Raw genomic sequence first — 13,850 nt, forward strand, 5'->3', positions numbered from 1 at the left:
CAGTATTGAGACAATAAATATTCTTTTAGTTTTCTCTTAAAGATATTTACGCTTAATGAATTTTTTATATGTGACAGGGTGCTATTCCATATTTTGGGACCTTTATACATTACATTCATCATAACCTTAACAAATATTCAGTACTTATGAAACAAAACTAGGCGACGGGACTTGTGGATATATTAAATCCTATTCTCCTAAGAATAATACTCATAATTAAGAGCCTCCATATATATATATATATATATATATATATATATATATATATATATATATATATATATATATATATATATATATATATATATATATATATATATAATCACGCAATTTCCTACCTATAAATGACACGAAATGAAGAAACTACTAGATGTCAAAGGTCATAGGGCAACAGTGACTATAGCAGACGGTGGAATAAAAATTGTGATGAGGTTAGCATTATTTGCTCTAAGTCTCTAAGATGATGTGGAAGGACTGAGATAACAGAGATCCTTCTTGTAATTAAATGTATTTTATGTCGCAATATCATGATATAAGGAGTGACGAGACCAGAATGAAGGCTGCCGCGTGGTATCGAGTCGACTCACTATAATCAGGTAGGTAGATCAGTTATCGTATTGTAATATGCTGCCCAAAATAACAGCGAAGGGAATCCAGCTGTTGTCATGCTGCCGTTGTTTGAAGGCTTCAAGATGACGTGAAACAGGAAAACAACGTTGTACTCATAAGTTTGTACTTAAATTTTGCAGGATGCATACTGAAACAGCATGAATATCTATGAAGTAACTCAACATACTCATGAAACCAACATCTCAAAAGAAAAAAAATTCTCTCTCTCTCTCTCTCTCTCTCTCTCTCTCTCTCTCTAGATATATATATATATATATATATATATATATATATATATATATATATATATATATATATATATATATATATATATATATATATATATATATATATATATATATATAGATAGATAGATAGATAGATAGATAGATAGATAGATAGATAGATAGATATAGATATATAGATATATAATTTTATTTTTTCATTTTATTTATTTATTTATTTATTTATCAGCAGATAATTTCTAGCCTTCCCTTTTGATATCAGTCAAATCAGTACTGGCGAGGCTTGCGTAGGGGAGGTATGTGCGTCATTTCTACTCCATTCTAAACCCCGCAAAGTATCCATTATCCAAAAAAAAAAAAAAAAAAAAACATAATTTCACTTCACGTTCCAGTTATTAAGGCAACGTACTTTAATTGACCCACCAAAAGAGTTGTATGCAATAATTCCACCAGCATTAATGAAGCCGAGAAATTATTATCCTGGGTACTGCTCTTTGTTTTCGTTATTTAATTAGCTTGTTTGCTTGGTTATTATTATTATTATTATTATTATTATTATTATTATTATTATTATTATTATTATTATTATTATTATTATTTTGTGTTTGCATTTACTTATCGGTTTATTTGTTTGTTTATTGATTTTTTTTATTGGTTATTATTTACGTTATACTAATTTCATATTTTCTTCCCAGGGTCTCAAGAACGTTATGAATGCACGGCCCGCTGGCTGCCTCTTCACCAGGAACATGTGAGCATGCACTACTACTGCTAGTACTACCACTACTCCGTTAGTGTGTGTGTGTGTGTGTGTGTGTGTGTGTGTTATTAATTTTGTCCGATACGGTATGTTAGCACAGGGTTCGATAATCAGACCCTATGTTAGCGTGCCTTTATTAATGTTATCTTTTTTTTTCTTTTTTTTTTCCGTAGCCCGTGCGTGATTATTATTATTATTATTATTATTATTATTATTATTATTATTATTATTATTATTATTATTATTATTATTATTTATTTATCTTTTTTTATGTAAAGTATGTGGTGTCTGTCTCTGGTCTTATTTATTTATCTCTTATCTCAGTTTTGCTTTTGTATTAAGTCTTATGCACACACACACACACACACACACACACACACACACACACACACACACCTCACAGTCACCTTTATGAAAATATGGAAAACGAAGACAATATAGCTAACAAGAAAAAAAAAAAAAAAAAAGTAGCTTAATACACAATACACCGTTTTCACACCCTAATACCTAAATACCACGAAAACTACTCAAATTTAACTCTAGAACCCATTAGAAGTTGAAATAAACCTCAGAGGAAGGTTAATAGGCTTTTATTATCCTTTTATCTATCATTCTGTTGCTGGGGTGTTGTTGGCGCGTTTCAGGGACGGCAGCGGCAGTGAGCGGTGGTCCCAGCAGTTGATGGAAGGCTCCCAGGACTTCACGTGGCTGGGAGGTTCTCAAGAGCCGCAACGGTCCATTGGAGTGTCGGGCGTGACTGTGGTGAGGCCGACAGCGGTGGTGAGTGATGCGCGTGGATTTACAGTTTATTAACACGTTTTGATTCGTCAGCTTGTGTGTTGCCTTTGTTGTGCTCTTCGTTATGTATTGATTTATTTGTTTCTAGGATTGAGTGAAGCTTGTGATATTTTTTTTTCCTTTTCCTTCTTATTTTATTTTTTTTATCTATGCGTGTTTCCCTCGTCTTCATCGTGTTGGTCTGTTTTTTTTTATGTATTTCGTTTCTCTTATTGTGTTTATCGTTTTGTATTTTGTATTTATTTATTTATTTATCAGCCTATCTATTCATTATTTATTTATTTATTTTCTGGGATTGAGTCCAGCTTCATCTGTGTTTCCTGTTGCAGTGTGTCTGTATTTTTTTTTATTTTTTTATAAGATTGAGTCAAGTTTGTGATACTTATATAAAGACTCAATGAATGGTTAACTTATTGTACAATAGATAGATAGACAGATAGATAGATATAGATACTTACATAAATAAGTATCAAACTTAACTCAATCTAAAAAAAAAAAAAATAAATAAATAGATAAAAAAACACACAGACAGACAAACAATGTAGGAAACACACAGATGAAGAATGAAAACTATTCTATCATTTACCTATGTTTCCCAAGTTGCGTTTGTTTTTTTATTCATTATTTATTTATTTATTTGTTTATTTATTTATTTATTTATTTTAGTCATGGTTGTAACGCAGGGGTTCCTTGGACATTTTTATAAGTTCCCGTGTACCCATAAATCAATAAAAAAATAGAACCGTAAGATTTTGATATTATTTTATTATGAAATTTGTACGTATGTGTAGACTGCATAGGACTCTTAAAGGTGACAACATCAATAAACTAAACTTCAGTAATTTATAAAATATCTTGATCCATCACATACATGTCTTTCTTATAATTATCCATAATAATCATAACGTCCCGTACCTGATCCTTTCAGGCTCATCATAGATTGCTGAGCCAAATGGTATTCACCCTACTCTTGATGTAATTTAGATGAAAACTTTGCTTTCTAAAATGAGGAAATTGAAAAAAAAAAAAAAAAAACACTGTGCAATCTGACTGCAGATTACAACACCATATGCTGCACAGCAGTAGTTATCCTCTGAGACCTAATGTATCCCTTGAAAAGTGCAAATATACCATGTACCCCAGATTGGGAACTCCTGTTGTAACGTTTAGTCCTCTACAATTTAACAACTTGTCGCGTTTTCCTCAAATTCATGTATGTATACAGGTTATGCACATCGTTATTGCTGATCATGCATTCCGCTCATGATATACTGGTACATACAGTATGCATATCACTACATCCTTATTTCTTCTTGTGTGTGTGTGTGTGTGTGTGTGTGTGTGTGTGTGTGTGTGTGTGTGTGTGTGTGTGTTTGTAATGTTTTAGTTGTGTCTAATGTGTTTGATGTAAGGGCAATTTGCTGGATCATGCCAGTTATTAGAATTATACTCTGTGCTGAGTACAACGGTCAATAAAAAAAAATCTATCTTCATACCTATCTATCTATCTATCTATCTATCTATCTTAGTCTACCTACCTATCTATATATCTATCTGTCTGTCTGTCTATTTATCGATCTGTCTATCTATCTATCTATCTTTCTATCTATCTATTGTACAATAAGTTAACCATTCATTGAGTCTTTGTGTATGGCTCAGTGGCATTCGCTGACATTCACCATCCTTCGCCTCGCCCTCAGAGCTGGAGCCATGGCGCAATGGGTCGTGGTGGCGGGGCTCGAATGCCGCCGACACAGCCGTCCCTACAACAACCTGCCCTCCTGCCTGACCCCCGCGACGTAACCTTAGCGCGGGATATCAGGTCAGTCACGGTCATGGAAGGTCACTGGACAAGGAGACCTCTCTCTCTTTCTCTCTCTCTCTCTCTCTCTCTCTCTCTCTCTCTCTCTCTCTCTCTCTCTCTCTCTCTCTCTCTCTCTCTCTCTCTCTCTCTCTCTCTCTCTCACGTCTCCATCGTCTCCAGGGTCGGGCTGCACACTATTCTCTCCGTGATGAGCAGCGTGCCGGAGCAGCTGAAGGAGGTGGGGGTGGAGATGGGCCGGGTCGTGCAGTGCCACCAGCAGGAGCAGCAGCGGGAGCCCTACCACCACGAGGAGACCCGCAAGGTGATCAGGGACACCGGTGACACCCTCCACGCTCTCCTGACGGGGCTGCAGGAGGCCGTCACTCGCGTCAGAGAAGGTCAGGACCAGGGCGCGTCACTACAGAAGGAGGCGATGAAGAAGGTGAGTTTTTGAAGAGCTATATCTACTACTACTACTACTACTACTACTACTACTACTACTACTACTACTACTATTACTTTCCCCTTCTTCCCCACAGCATGACAAGCAGATGGATGAGCTGATCAAGGGAATGGAGAGGCTTGGGTGGCGCGGGTCGGAGCAGCAAGGGCAGGAGGAGCAGGATGAGGAGGAGGAGCGGCGGGCGCATAGGGAGCGGGAGCGGCTGCAGGAGGCGCTGACGGAGACCAAGAAGGAAATGAGGCGGCAGGTGCGGAGACTGAAGGCGGCGGCGACGGGGAGGACGGCTAGGTAAGTCCCTCCTCCTCCTCCTCCTCCTCCTCCTCCTCCTCCTCCTCCTCCTCCTCCTCCTCCTTTTCCTCCTCCTTTTCATCCTCCTCCTCCTCATCATTCTCCATTTTCATTTCCTCCTTCCTTCTCCTCTTCCTCCTCTTCATTCCTCTTTTCCGTCTCCTCCTTCCTCCTCCTCCTCCGTCTTCTTCTTCTTCTTCTTCTTCTTCTTCTTCTTCTTCTTCTTCTTCTTCTTCTTCTTCTTTCTCCTCCTCCTCTTCTTCTTCTTCCTCTTCTTCTTTTTCTTCTTCTTCTTCTTCTTCTTCTTCTTCTTCTTCTTCTTCTTCTTCTTCTTCTTCTCCTCCTCCTCCTTCTCCATTTTCATTTCATCCTTCCTCCTTCTCCTCATTCCCCTTTTTCATCTCCCCCTTCCTTCCTCCTCCTCCTCCTCCTCCTCCCCCTCCTCCTCCTCCTCCTCCTCCTCCTCCTCCTCCTCCTCGTTTTCCTGTCTCATCTCGTTCTTTCTCAAACTCACACCTTACTTCGGTCTCTGCAGCATTGAGAAGTCAGTGGAAGACCTTCAGGAGGGCGTAGTCAAGGTGCGTGAGACCCTAGAGGAGGTGAGGGGCTTAGTGGCGTCCCCGCTGGACAGTAAGGACAACAGTGGTGGCTGCAGTGTTTCTCCTGCAGCCTCGTCCCTTCGTCAGATGGTCGCCTCCACTAGGACTGGTCTGGACGAGGTAAGGTTTAAGTTCTGTAGTAGTTCACACACACACACACACACACACACACACACACACACACACACACACACACACACACACACACACACACTCACACACACACTTGTTCATTTGATTCTTCCTTACACAAACTAATGGTTACGTGCACTGATAGTAGTAGTAGTAGTAGTAGTAGTAGTAGCATCAGTATCAGTAGACAGTAGGCACACTTTCTTCAGTTCAACTTTGTCAGCCTACATACAAAATTTCCCTTCCCATTAATTTCCTTGAGTTAGCCTTCTCTCTCTCTCTCTCCCATTGCCTCCCCTCACCTGTCAACCACTACGCTTGCCACCATCTTTCTTCCACAGGTGTTGGCGTCGATCAGGGGCGTGGAGCAGGTCCTCTCTGGCTTATCCTCTCACCTGTTTGCGGACATCAGCCAGGTGAGGAGAGAGAGAGAGAGAGAGAGAGAGAGAGAGAGAGAGAGAGAGAGAGAGAGAGAGAGAGAGAGAGAGAGAGAGAGAGAGAGAGAGAGAGAGAGAGAGAGAGAGAGAGAGAGAGAGAGAGAGAGATAGAGAGATTACATACGTATTGAATATATATACAGAGATGATCAATATAAATGTACAATAGATGGACAAATAAATAGACGAATAGATAAATGCATGAATGAATAGGTAAATGAATATAGAAAAAAAGGAAAATGAAACAGATGAATTACTGAAACAAAACACACACATTTATTACCTCATAGAACAAAAAGATCAACAAAAATCTTAAAACCAAATACAAGACATGTTTTCCTTCACTCTGTCCTATGCTGTGCTGCGCTGCTACCTCGTGCTGTGTTGCAGGCGGTGCGGGACGCCCTGCAGCAGCACTCCGTCATCCTGAGAGCAAATAATAACGGCGGCGCCACATGCAGTAGCCACCCTAACTCGTCCATCTCCGTCAGCCCCACCCAGAGGATCTTCTCAGCCCATCGCCCCGTCCTGCCGCTCAATGAGGTGCTGGTGGTGGTGGTGGTGGTGGTAGTAGGGACATTCCTTCGCCACTTTATGAAACACTGTAGTAATAGTAGTAGTAGTAGTAGTAGTAGTAGTAGTTGCTGTTGTTGTTATTGTATTTGACTAACTGACTGACTGATAAAGTGATAGGCTGACTGACTGACTGCCTTACTGGCTGACGAACTGCTTGGCTGACTAACTATCCGGTTAGCTTGCTGATTAACTGACTGACTGATTTGACTATCTGGCTAACTTGCTGACTGACTAACCGACTGAATGACTCACTGAATGTTGTATAGTAGTAGTAGTAGTAGTAGTAGTAGTAGTAGTACTAGTAGTAGTAGTAGTAATTGTGGTTGTTTTCTTTCATATTCTTACATTCCACAGCGACCTACTCATATATTCACAATTATATGTTTGTTATTTCACTATACTTTATTTAAATCCCTCCATTTTCTCCCTTTCCTTTCAGAGTTTCAGCTTGTGCCAGACATCCCCTGTGGCCCACGTGTCCCCCATCACCCAGGTGCCCCCCTTAGACACCCACACAACCACCACCATCACCACCACCTCCACACACCAGGCCATCTCCACCTCCACCAGCGACTCCTCCCTCCACCAGCTGCACCATCACCACCATCACACACCACAGCAGCCACCCACAAGTGATTCTGTACACCATCCACAGACTGCTCCACCTCCACCACACTCCACAGCCAGGAACCACAGCAGACCACACCCACAGCCTGTCAACACAAGAGTAGACCAGCCACATCGTGTAAACAGCAACAGGGCAGCTCTTCCACCACAGCGCCCACAGCAGATGAACCCACACCACTCAAAACCTTCACAGTCACAGCAACTGCATCCAACAGCACCCCGTCCACAGCAGTCAAGCGCTAGACACTCACACTCACAGCATTTCAACCCACGGGCATCGCATCCACAGCATTTAAGCTCCAGACCATCTGTCCCACAGCAAACACAGCCTAGACCTCCCCGCCCACAGCAACCACAAGCCAGGCCTCCTCAGCTAACACAGTGCCACCCACAGTTAAAACTAAGGCCACAGCTTCCACAGCAAGTAACCCTCAGGACACTTAAGCCACAGCAAGGCAATACAGATACACACAGCTCACAGCGTATCAATATCAGAGTGGCTAGGGTACAGAAAGCCACCCCACCAAAGACAGGACCTCCACAGCAAACACAGCAAGCAAGATCAGTGAGTAACGAAGTTTATTCGACTAGTCAGCCATCACAGCATCCACAGCCCCCGTCACAGCCACAACACGCTGCCTGCAAGCAATGCCCTCCCTCACAGCAGAACAGTATACCAGTTTCCACACAGCACTACCATAACCTGAGACCAAGACCAAGGCCACACCATTACACAGCACCTAAAGCTCGATCACAGCCACAGCAGATGAAAATTGTAAGGCCACAATCGCCTCCCCCACAGCATAAGAGTATCAAAAAAGCCCCACATTTTCAACATAACCACCTACCTCCACAGGATAATAATCTGAAAAAGGCCCCACAGCATCAACATAATCACCCACCACAGCATAAAAATATCCAAAAGGCCCCACAGCATCAACATAATCACCTGCCATCACCACCACCACCACAGCAGCAGCATAACAATCTCAAAAATGGCCCACAGCATCAGTATAGCCCCACACCACCAACACAGCATTCACAGCACCACCAGCACAACCCCACACGCGTAGAACCACAGCACAACAAAGTCAGGGTTACCACAGTGCGACGGTGCATCTTCAAGGCCGCACAGTCGCGCCCTTCACAGCAACACACCTCAAACTGTCACACTGGACCACCACAGCAATATATTACCAACTCTCCATTCACACAGCAAGGCCGTAGTACACCGCACCACGGCTCCACCACACAGAGCACTTTATTGACTAGCACTCCAAAGCCCACGTGTCAGCCACAGCCGCAGACCACAGCGTGGGGGAACCAGTACCCCTCCTCAAACCCCAACACCCCAGGCCAATGGTCACAGCAGGAGGATGATTTCAACGCTGGGGGCATCTTGGTGGATCATGAGGAGGTGGGTGACGAGGAGGAAATGGAGAAGAAAAAGGAGGAGGTGGAGAATAATGTGATATTTTCTTGTTATAATTTTTCTTTGCCTCCTTCCTTTTGTTCGTGTTCTTGTTGTTGCTGTTGTTCTTTTTCATGTTCTTGTTATTCTTTTTCATCATCACCATCATCATTCTTCTTCCCCATCTTCACAATAATCTCCGTCTTCCTTTCACCGCCATAACTGCCAATTTCCACAAGTCAAGCCATAACAACCAGTGCAAACCATTCCAGATTGTGACGACGAGTTTTGACGAAGGGAGACCTGGAAATGAGGAGCAAGAGGCGGAGGAGGAGGAGGAGGAGGAGGCTGAGAACAATGATACAAGCAATCGCCAAGTCTGTCTGCAATGTAACCCCTCGAGGCACTGTGATAACGATGCTGGGGTGGAGTGTCAAGGGGATGGGGATGCTGGCGAGGGCACGGAAGAAGGGACAGCAGGAGGAGGGCGGGACTGCTTCTCTTCCGCAAGCTGTGAGTTGGAATGGGCGAGCACCCAGCGCTTCACCCCGCAGAACACTTACCCCCTCGTTAAGTTTGTGTCTGACGGTGATGGCAAGGTGAGTAGTAGTAGGAGAGAGAGAGAGAGAGAGAGAGAGAGAGAGAGAGAGAGAGAGAGAGAGAGAGAGAGAGAGACCTATTTATTGGCTGACTTCATTGATTGACTGATCTACTGAATCTTATCTGACTAAATTACAAGCAGACTGACGGACTGGTTGCCTGATTAACTGAATGATAAAATATCTGACTGAATAATAAAGTGAATGACTAACTGGCTGAATAATTTATTGAGCGTTAGTCTGACTGACTGACTGGGAACGCGTAACCTTCTACAGGATGCTTTGGACTACGACACCACGAGTACTGAGGACTCTCCTGTCATGTCCCCGAGGAACACACTGGCTTCCCTGGGCGGCTCACCACCACCAACTGGAGCGCCGCCCTCAGGTACTCATATGTTCCAAGCATCACACCATTACATTGCCATTACTTTTCACATAGCAGGAGGGAGGCAGGAGTAACACAGTATTCCCTTCAGGTTCTATGGCGGCATGATCAGGTGGTGAATGTCCTGACTTTCTACTATAGTTCAGCTCTGTAAGGGAAGATAAGGACAGAAAATGATAATGGTGATGGTAATGTTCGTCCTTGATTAGTTGCTAACTTAAACACCTTTCCTATTTTCGACCCTTAATGATCTTTTAAATGTATGATAGTTACACATAGTTAACTTTTAGCTTGGTGATTCTGTACAGTACAATTCAGTTCCGATTCTATCCGCCTGTGGCCATGACTGTGTTGGTGGGAATCCGTTGCATTGATAGGGTGGCAATATTTAATGTTTGGTGCAATACAATCACAGGATGGCGTAAAATATTCTTGTCTGTTATCTTTGTCATAGATGCCATTATTAAACTTTTCATCCCAATTATCTACTATAAAATTCTTGTGCACCTTCGTTCATTTTCGGTTAGATCATGCATACACTTCATTACAGATCCAGCGACCCAGCGGCAGACGAGAGACATGTTTAGTGACAGCACACGCAACGCCCCTCAGCCAAACACCGGACCCACTCACCACACCTTCCCGAGACACGTACCAGCGGCCTCGGTGCCTCGAACAGTGGCCGTGGCAGCTGTGGCGCCATCTACGCCTCTCCCCACTGGACCAGAAGTCACGCCTAACCGCTCCACAACACCGTGGCGGGTCGTGGTGTCCTCGGGAATGCATGGAGGCAAAACTACTACAACCAACTCGAGAACCCAGACAACCCCAGCGGTATTCCAGGTCAATTCCACCTCCGCTCCGGTAACTGGCATGAAGAGGAGGTACCTGGAGGAGGCCAGGGAGGGGAAGGAACAGCAGGAGGGGTCTTGTGGGAGAACGAAGCGCTTCCTCATGTCCTTCTCCACTCCTGTCCCTCACCTGGTGCTTATGAGTTCGAGTAAAGGGCGACTCCGTGCTAACCTGGCTGATATTGTGTAATAGTGAGTGGTGGTATGTGTGTGTGTGTGTGTTATGTGGGGCTATGAGGTGTGTGGGGTGGTGATTCTCTCTCTCTCTCTCTCTCTCTCTCGTATTGTAAGGACATATTTATTGTGATGATTGTATATTGTGTGGATGCCTTACTTAATTACCCCTTATAATAGGTCAGGTATACTTACAGACGGATTATACATGTTGTTATTGTTACTAGTCATCATTGTTACTGCTATATGCATATTTTTTTTTTAGAATTTAACATTTCCCATTGTATAATACTCGTAAATTTTCCATTTCTTCTTATATTTTAGTTCTCCATTCATTTTGCAATCTTAGTTAAGTTTTTATTTCAAGTGGATATGATGCATTGTGTATTGGATCAGACAAATTCATAAACCAAATGACATCACCAGTTTCAAGGACAAGGAGGAAGAAGGAGAGAGGAGGTAATTGGTACTGGATAGGAGTTTCTGGTAAGTAGGGCCATTGGAAGGAGAATTATAGTGGTTGTAATGGTAGTTCATAAAAAATACATTTTCTTTTACGTTTTCCAAATTTTCTATAATCTGAATAAATCTTTACGTTTATGATTTACGTATCAGTTTCACGTGTGTGTGTGTGTGTGTGTGTGTGGTGGGGATGACGTTTAACGATGCTATCAATAACTTCAAAATTTATGTGGGCATTTATTATGAATGGTATTACTTCTGGCAAGGAGTTCTGTACCTAATATAGCTCATACACACATACATACATATGCGTCACTACTCCTTGATGGGCAGAGGGTGGGAAGGTGCCGAGGATGACAGGAGTAGAGAGAGAGAGAGAGAGAGAGAGAGAGAGAGAGGGGAGGGAGGTTGTTATGAGAAGCAGGGGAGTGTGCTGAAGAAGAGAGGGGAGATGGAAAATTAGGAGTAACGAGGAAGGAAAACGGGAAATCGGGTGAGAGGAGAGAGGAAAGGGATGAGAAAGGAGAGGGAGTACGGTGAGAAGAAAGAGGAGGGAGAGGAGAGGAGGGGGAAACCATGCTCTATCTTTCCTCCACTCCATCCCCCCTTCTCTCTCTCTCTCTCTCTCTCTCTCTCTCTCTCTCTCTCTCAACAACCCTCCCCCTAAAAACTACCTTCACACGTCCACCTTTTCCTCCTCTTTGCAGCAACACCAAAGTCAACCAATTAATCTCTCAGGTATATACTCGTACGTGTTTACCTGGGTGTGTTTACCTGGGCTACGTGCTTAAGGTGTTTGCCTTCATGAGGGTGACTAAGGAAGGAGTCGTTAATGAGATAGTGAGGAGGATGGATACTGTACAGATTAACTCGTAAAGGTGTGTGGGGAAGGTATCAGATATTAGTTGACAGAAGACATTTTGGTGAGATGAATGGAAAGGATATGACAAAAGTTGACTGGCGAAGTTGATGGAGGGAGGATTAGAAAGTGGTTGAGGAAGGAGGACGTCTTGCTAGTGATGAAGGAGAGCAACAGTGTTTGGTTAAGGCGGCGCTGGTGGTGAAATATTGAACAGGTTAACTATAGCGAAGGCATTAGAGGAAGTATTGGAAAGTAGTTGAGAAATGAAGTGGTCTTGGTGAAAAATTAGTGATAAGGGTTGACTTGAAAATTAGTTGTTAATGGAAGTAACAGGTTAAGTAGCGAAAGTATTAGAGGAAAAGTCAGAACGTAGTTGAGGAAGGAAGAGGTCTAGCTGGTGATAAATTAGTGATATTGAGTGTACCTGAAACTTAGTTGTTAGTGGAATATTGAACAGGTAAACTAGCTAAGGTGTTGGGTTGTCAGAAATTATTGGGTAAAAAGTCCATTTAACTGATGTGGAGGGTGGGGAGTAGCATCAAATTTAGCGGAGACGGTGTTGTTGGCAGTGGTGGAGGGCGGCATGAGTATTAACATGTGGTCTGGTAACTGCTGCTGCTGATGGCACTGTGTTTGTTAATGGTGTTATCTGTTATCCTTGATGGAGGGCGTTCTCTTATTTGTGGGGGAAGTTTTAAGTGCGTGGTAAATCTAAGAGAATTTTTATTTATCAGTTAATAATGGTTTTACTAAAGATTGATGCCAACATGTTGAGGGATCGTGTCAGATATTACCTGGCAAAAAAACTTTTTTTTTAAAGTTGAATCACTGCAGTTGGTGGTGTCGCATGGTGGTGTGCATGCCTTGACGAGTGGCGATGGGAATGACAATAATGATCATGACTGGTGAATGGAGGTGACGTTTTACTCATTTGTTTACTTACTTGTTTAATCTGTTTGTTAGTGTTTATATGAGCTACATTTACTCCCAGTCGTTCACCAGTCTCCTGCTCAGGTTGTTCATAAGAGGTACAACGTGAAGTGCCAATTATTTATTCCCTCAGACGCCATGATAACCTTAGTTGCTGCAGAGCCACGCAACACATCAATCACCACTACATTTATCCGTGACTGTTGATTACAAAGAAGAGAGAGAGAGAGAGAGAGAGAGAGAGAGAGAGAGAGAGAGAGAGAGAGAGAGAGAGAGAGAGAGAGAGAAAAAAGAAACGCCGCAACATTTATCCGTCACGAAAAGCACAGTTAAATATTCAATAATTAATTACTGAAGCTCTTATTCTGAAACGCTCCATGCTTTCATAACCACTATTGCCAAAGTCCACAGAGGTGATTAGGAGGGTCATCGTATCCGTTTTCCCACCAGTGGCGTAAAATCCCTGCTAAATGATATCTAGTCAAGAAAACTCTCTTCGGAACCCCAACACCTTCCACAACACAGCACCCATCAGGAGTAGCCGAAATGAGAAGCCGAGACGTTTCAGTATGCGATTCATTTGAGTCAGGGTTCATCCACTCAACTAACAACGCTTACGTGAGAGAGAGAGAGAGAGAGAGAGAGAGAGAGAGAGAGAGAGAGACTAAAATCGGAAAAAAAAGACCTGATGAGAAGAAAAGTAGAAACGAAAAACTGATAAAGAAACGAGAGAAAAATGAGGAAATGGGAGAAAAAAAAAAGAAAAGGAACGAAAAACATGTAAACAAATAAATATAAAATAATAAAACCAGAAGAAACAAGATATGCAATGAAA

The 13,850-nt window shown here is 42.6% G+C and overlaps 1 protein-coding gene across 1 annotated transcript; it reads left to right on the plus strand.

Moving 5' to 3' along the window:
• The first annotated feature begins 1,136 nt into the window (after window positions 1-1,136).
• Window positions 1,137-11,362, plus strand: LOC135110257 (uncharacterized). The gene is made up of 13 exons (XM_064022386.1): window positions 1,137-1,150; window positions 1,550-1,605; window positions 2,259-2,394; window positions 4,113-4,234; window positions 4,397-4,658; window positions 4,756-4,967; window positions 5,503-5,686; window positions 6,040-6,114; window positions 6,526-6,678; window positions 7,151-8,755; window positions 9,022-9,348; window positions 9,625-9,736; window positions 10,287-11,362. The coding sequence occupies exons 2-13, from the start codon at window positions 1,565-1,567 to the stop codon at window positions 10,775-10,777; spliced, it is 3,720 nt and encodes a 1,239-aa protein (XP_063878456.1). The 5' UTR covers window positions 1,137-1,150; window positions 1,550-1,564; the 3' UTR covers window positions 10,778-11,362.
• Window positions 11,363-13,850: the final 2,488 nt, after the last annotated feature.

Source organism: Scylla paramamosain, chromosome 20, assembly GCF_035594125.1.
Source record: "Scylla paramamosain isolate STU-SP2022 chromosome 20, ASM3559412v1, whole genome shotgun sequence".
In the NCBI taxonomy this organism is placed as follows: Eukaryota; Metazoa; Arthropoda; class Malacostraca; order Decapoda; family Portunidae; genus Scylla; species Scylla paramamosain.

Excerpts from the sequence above, each read along its gene's own strand:
- LOC135110257 (XM_064022386.1), top strand. The coding sequence starts at position 1,565 with ATGAATGCACGGCCCGCTGGCTGCCTCTTCACCAGGAACAT. Across the intron at positions 4,235-4,396 it reads ACCTTAGCGCGGGATATCAG|GGTCGGGCTGCACACTATTC; the intron begins GTCAGTCACGGT and ends CATCGTCTCCAG. Across the intron at positions 8,756-9,021 it reads TCTTGGTGGATCATGAGGAG|ATTGTGACGACGAGTTTTGA; the intron begins GTGGGTGACGAG and ends AAACCATTCCAG.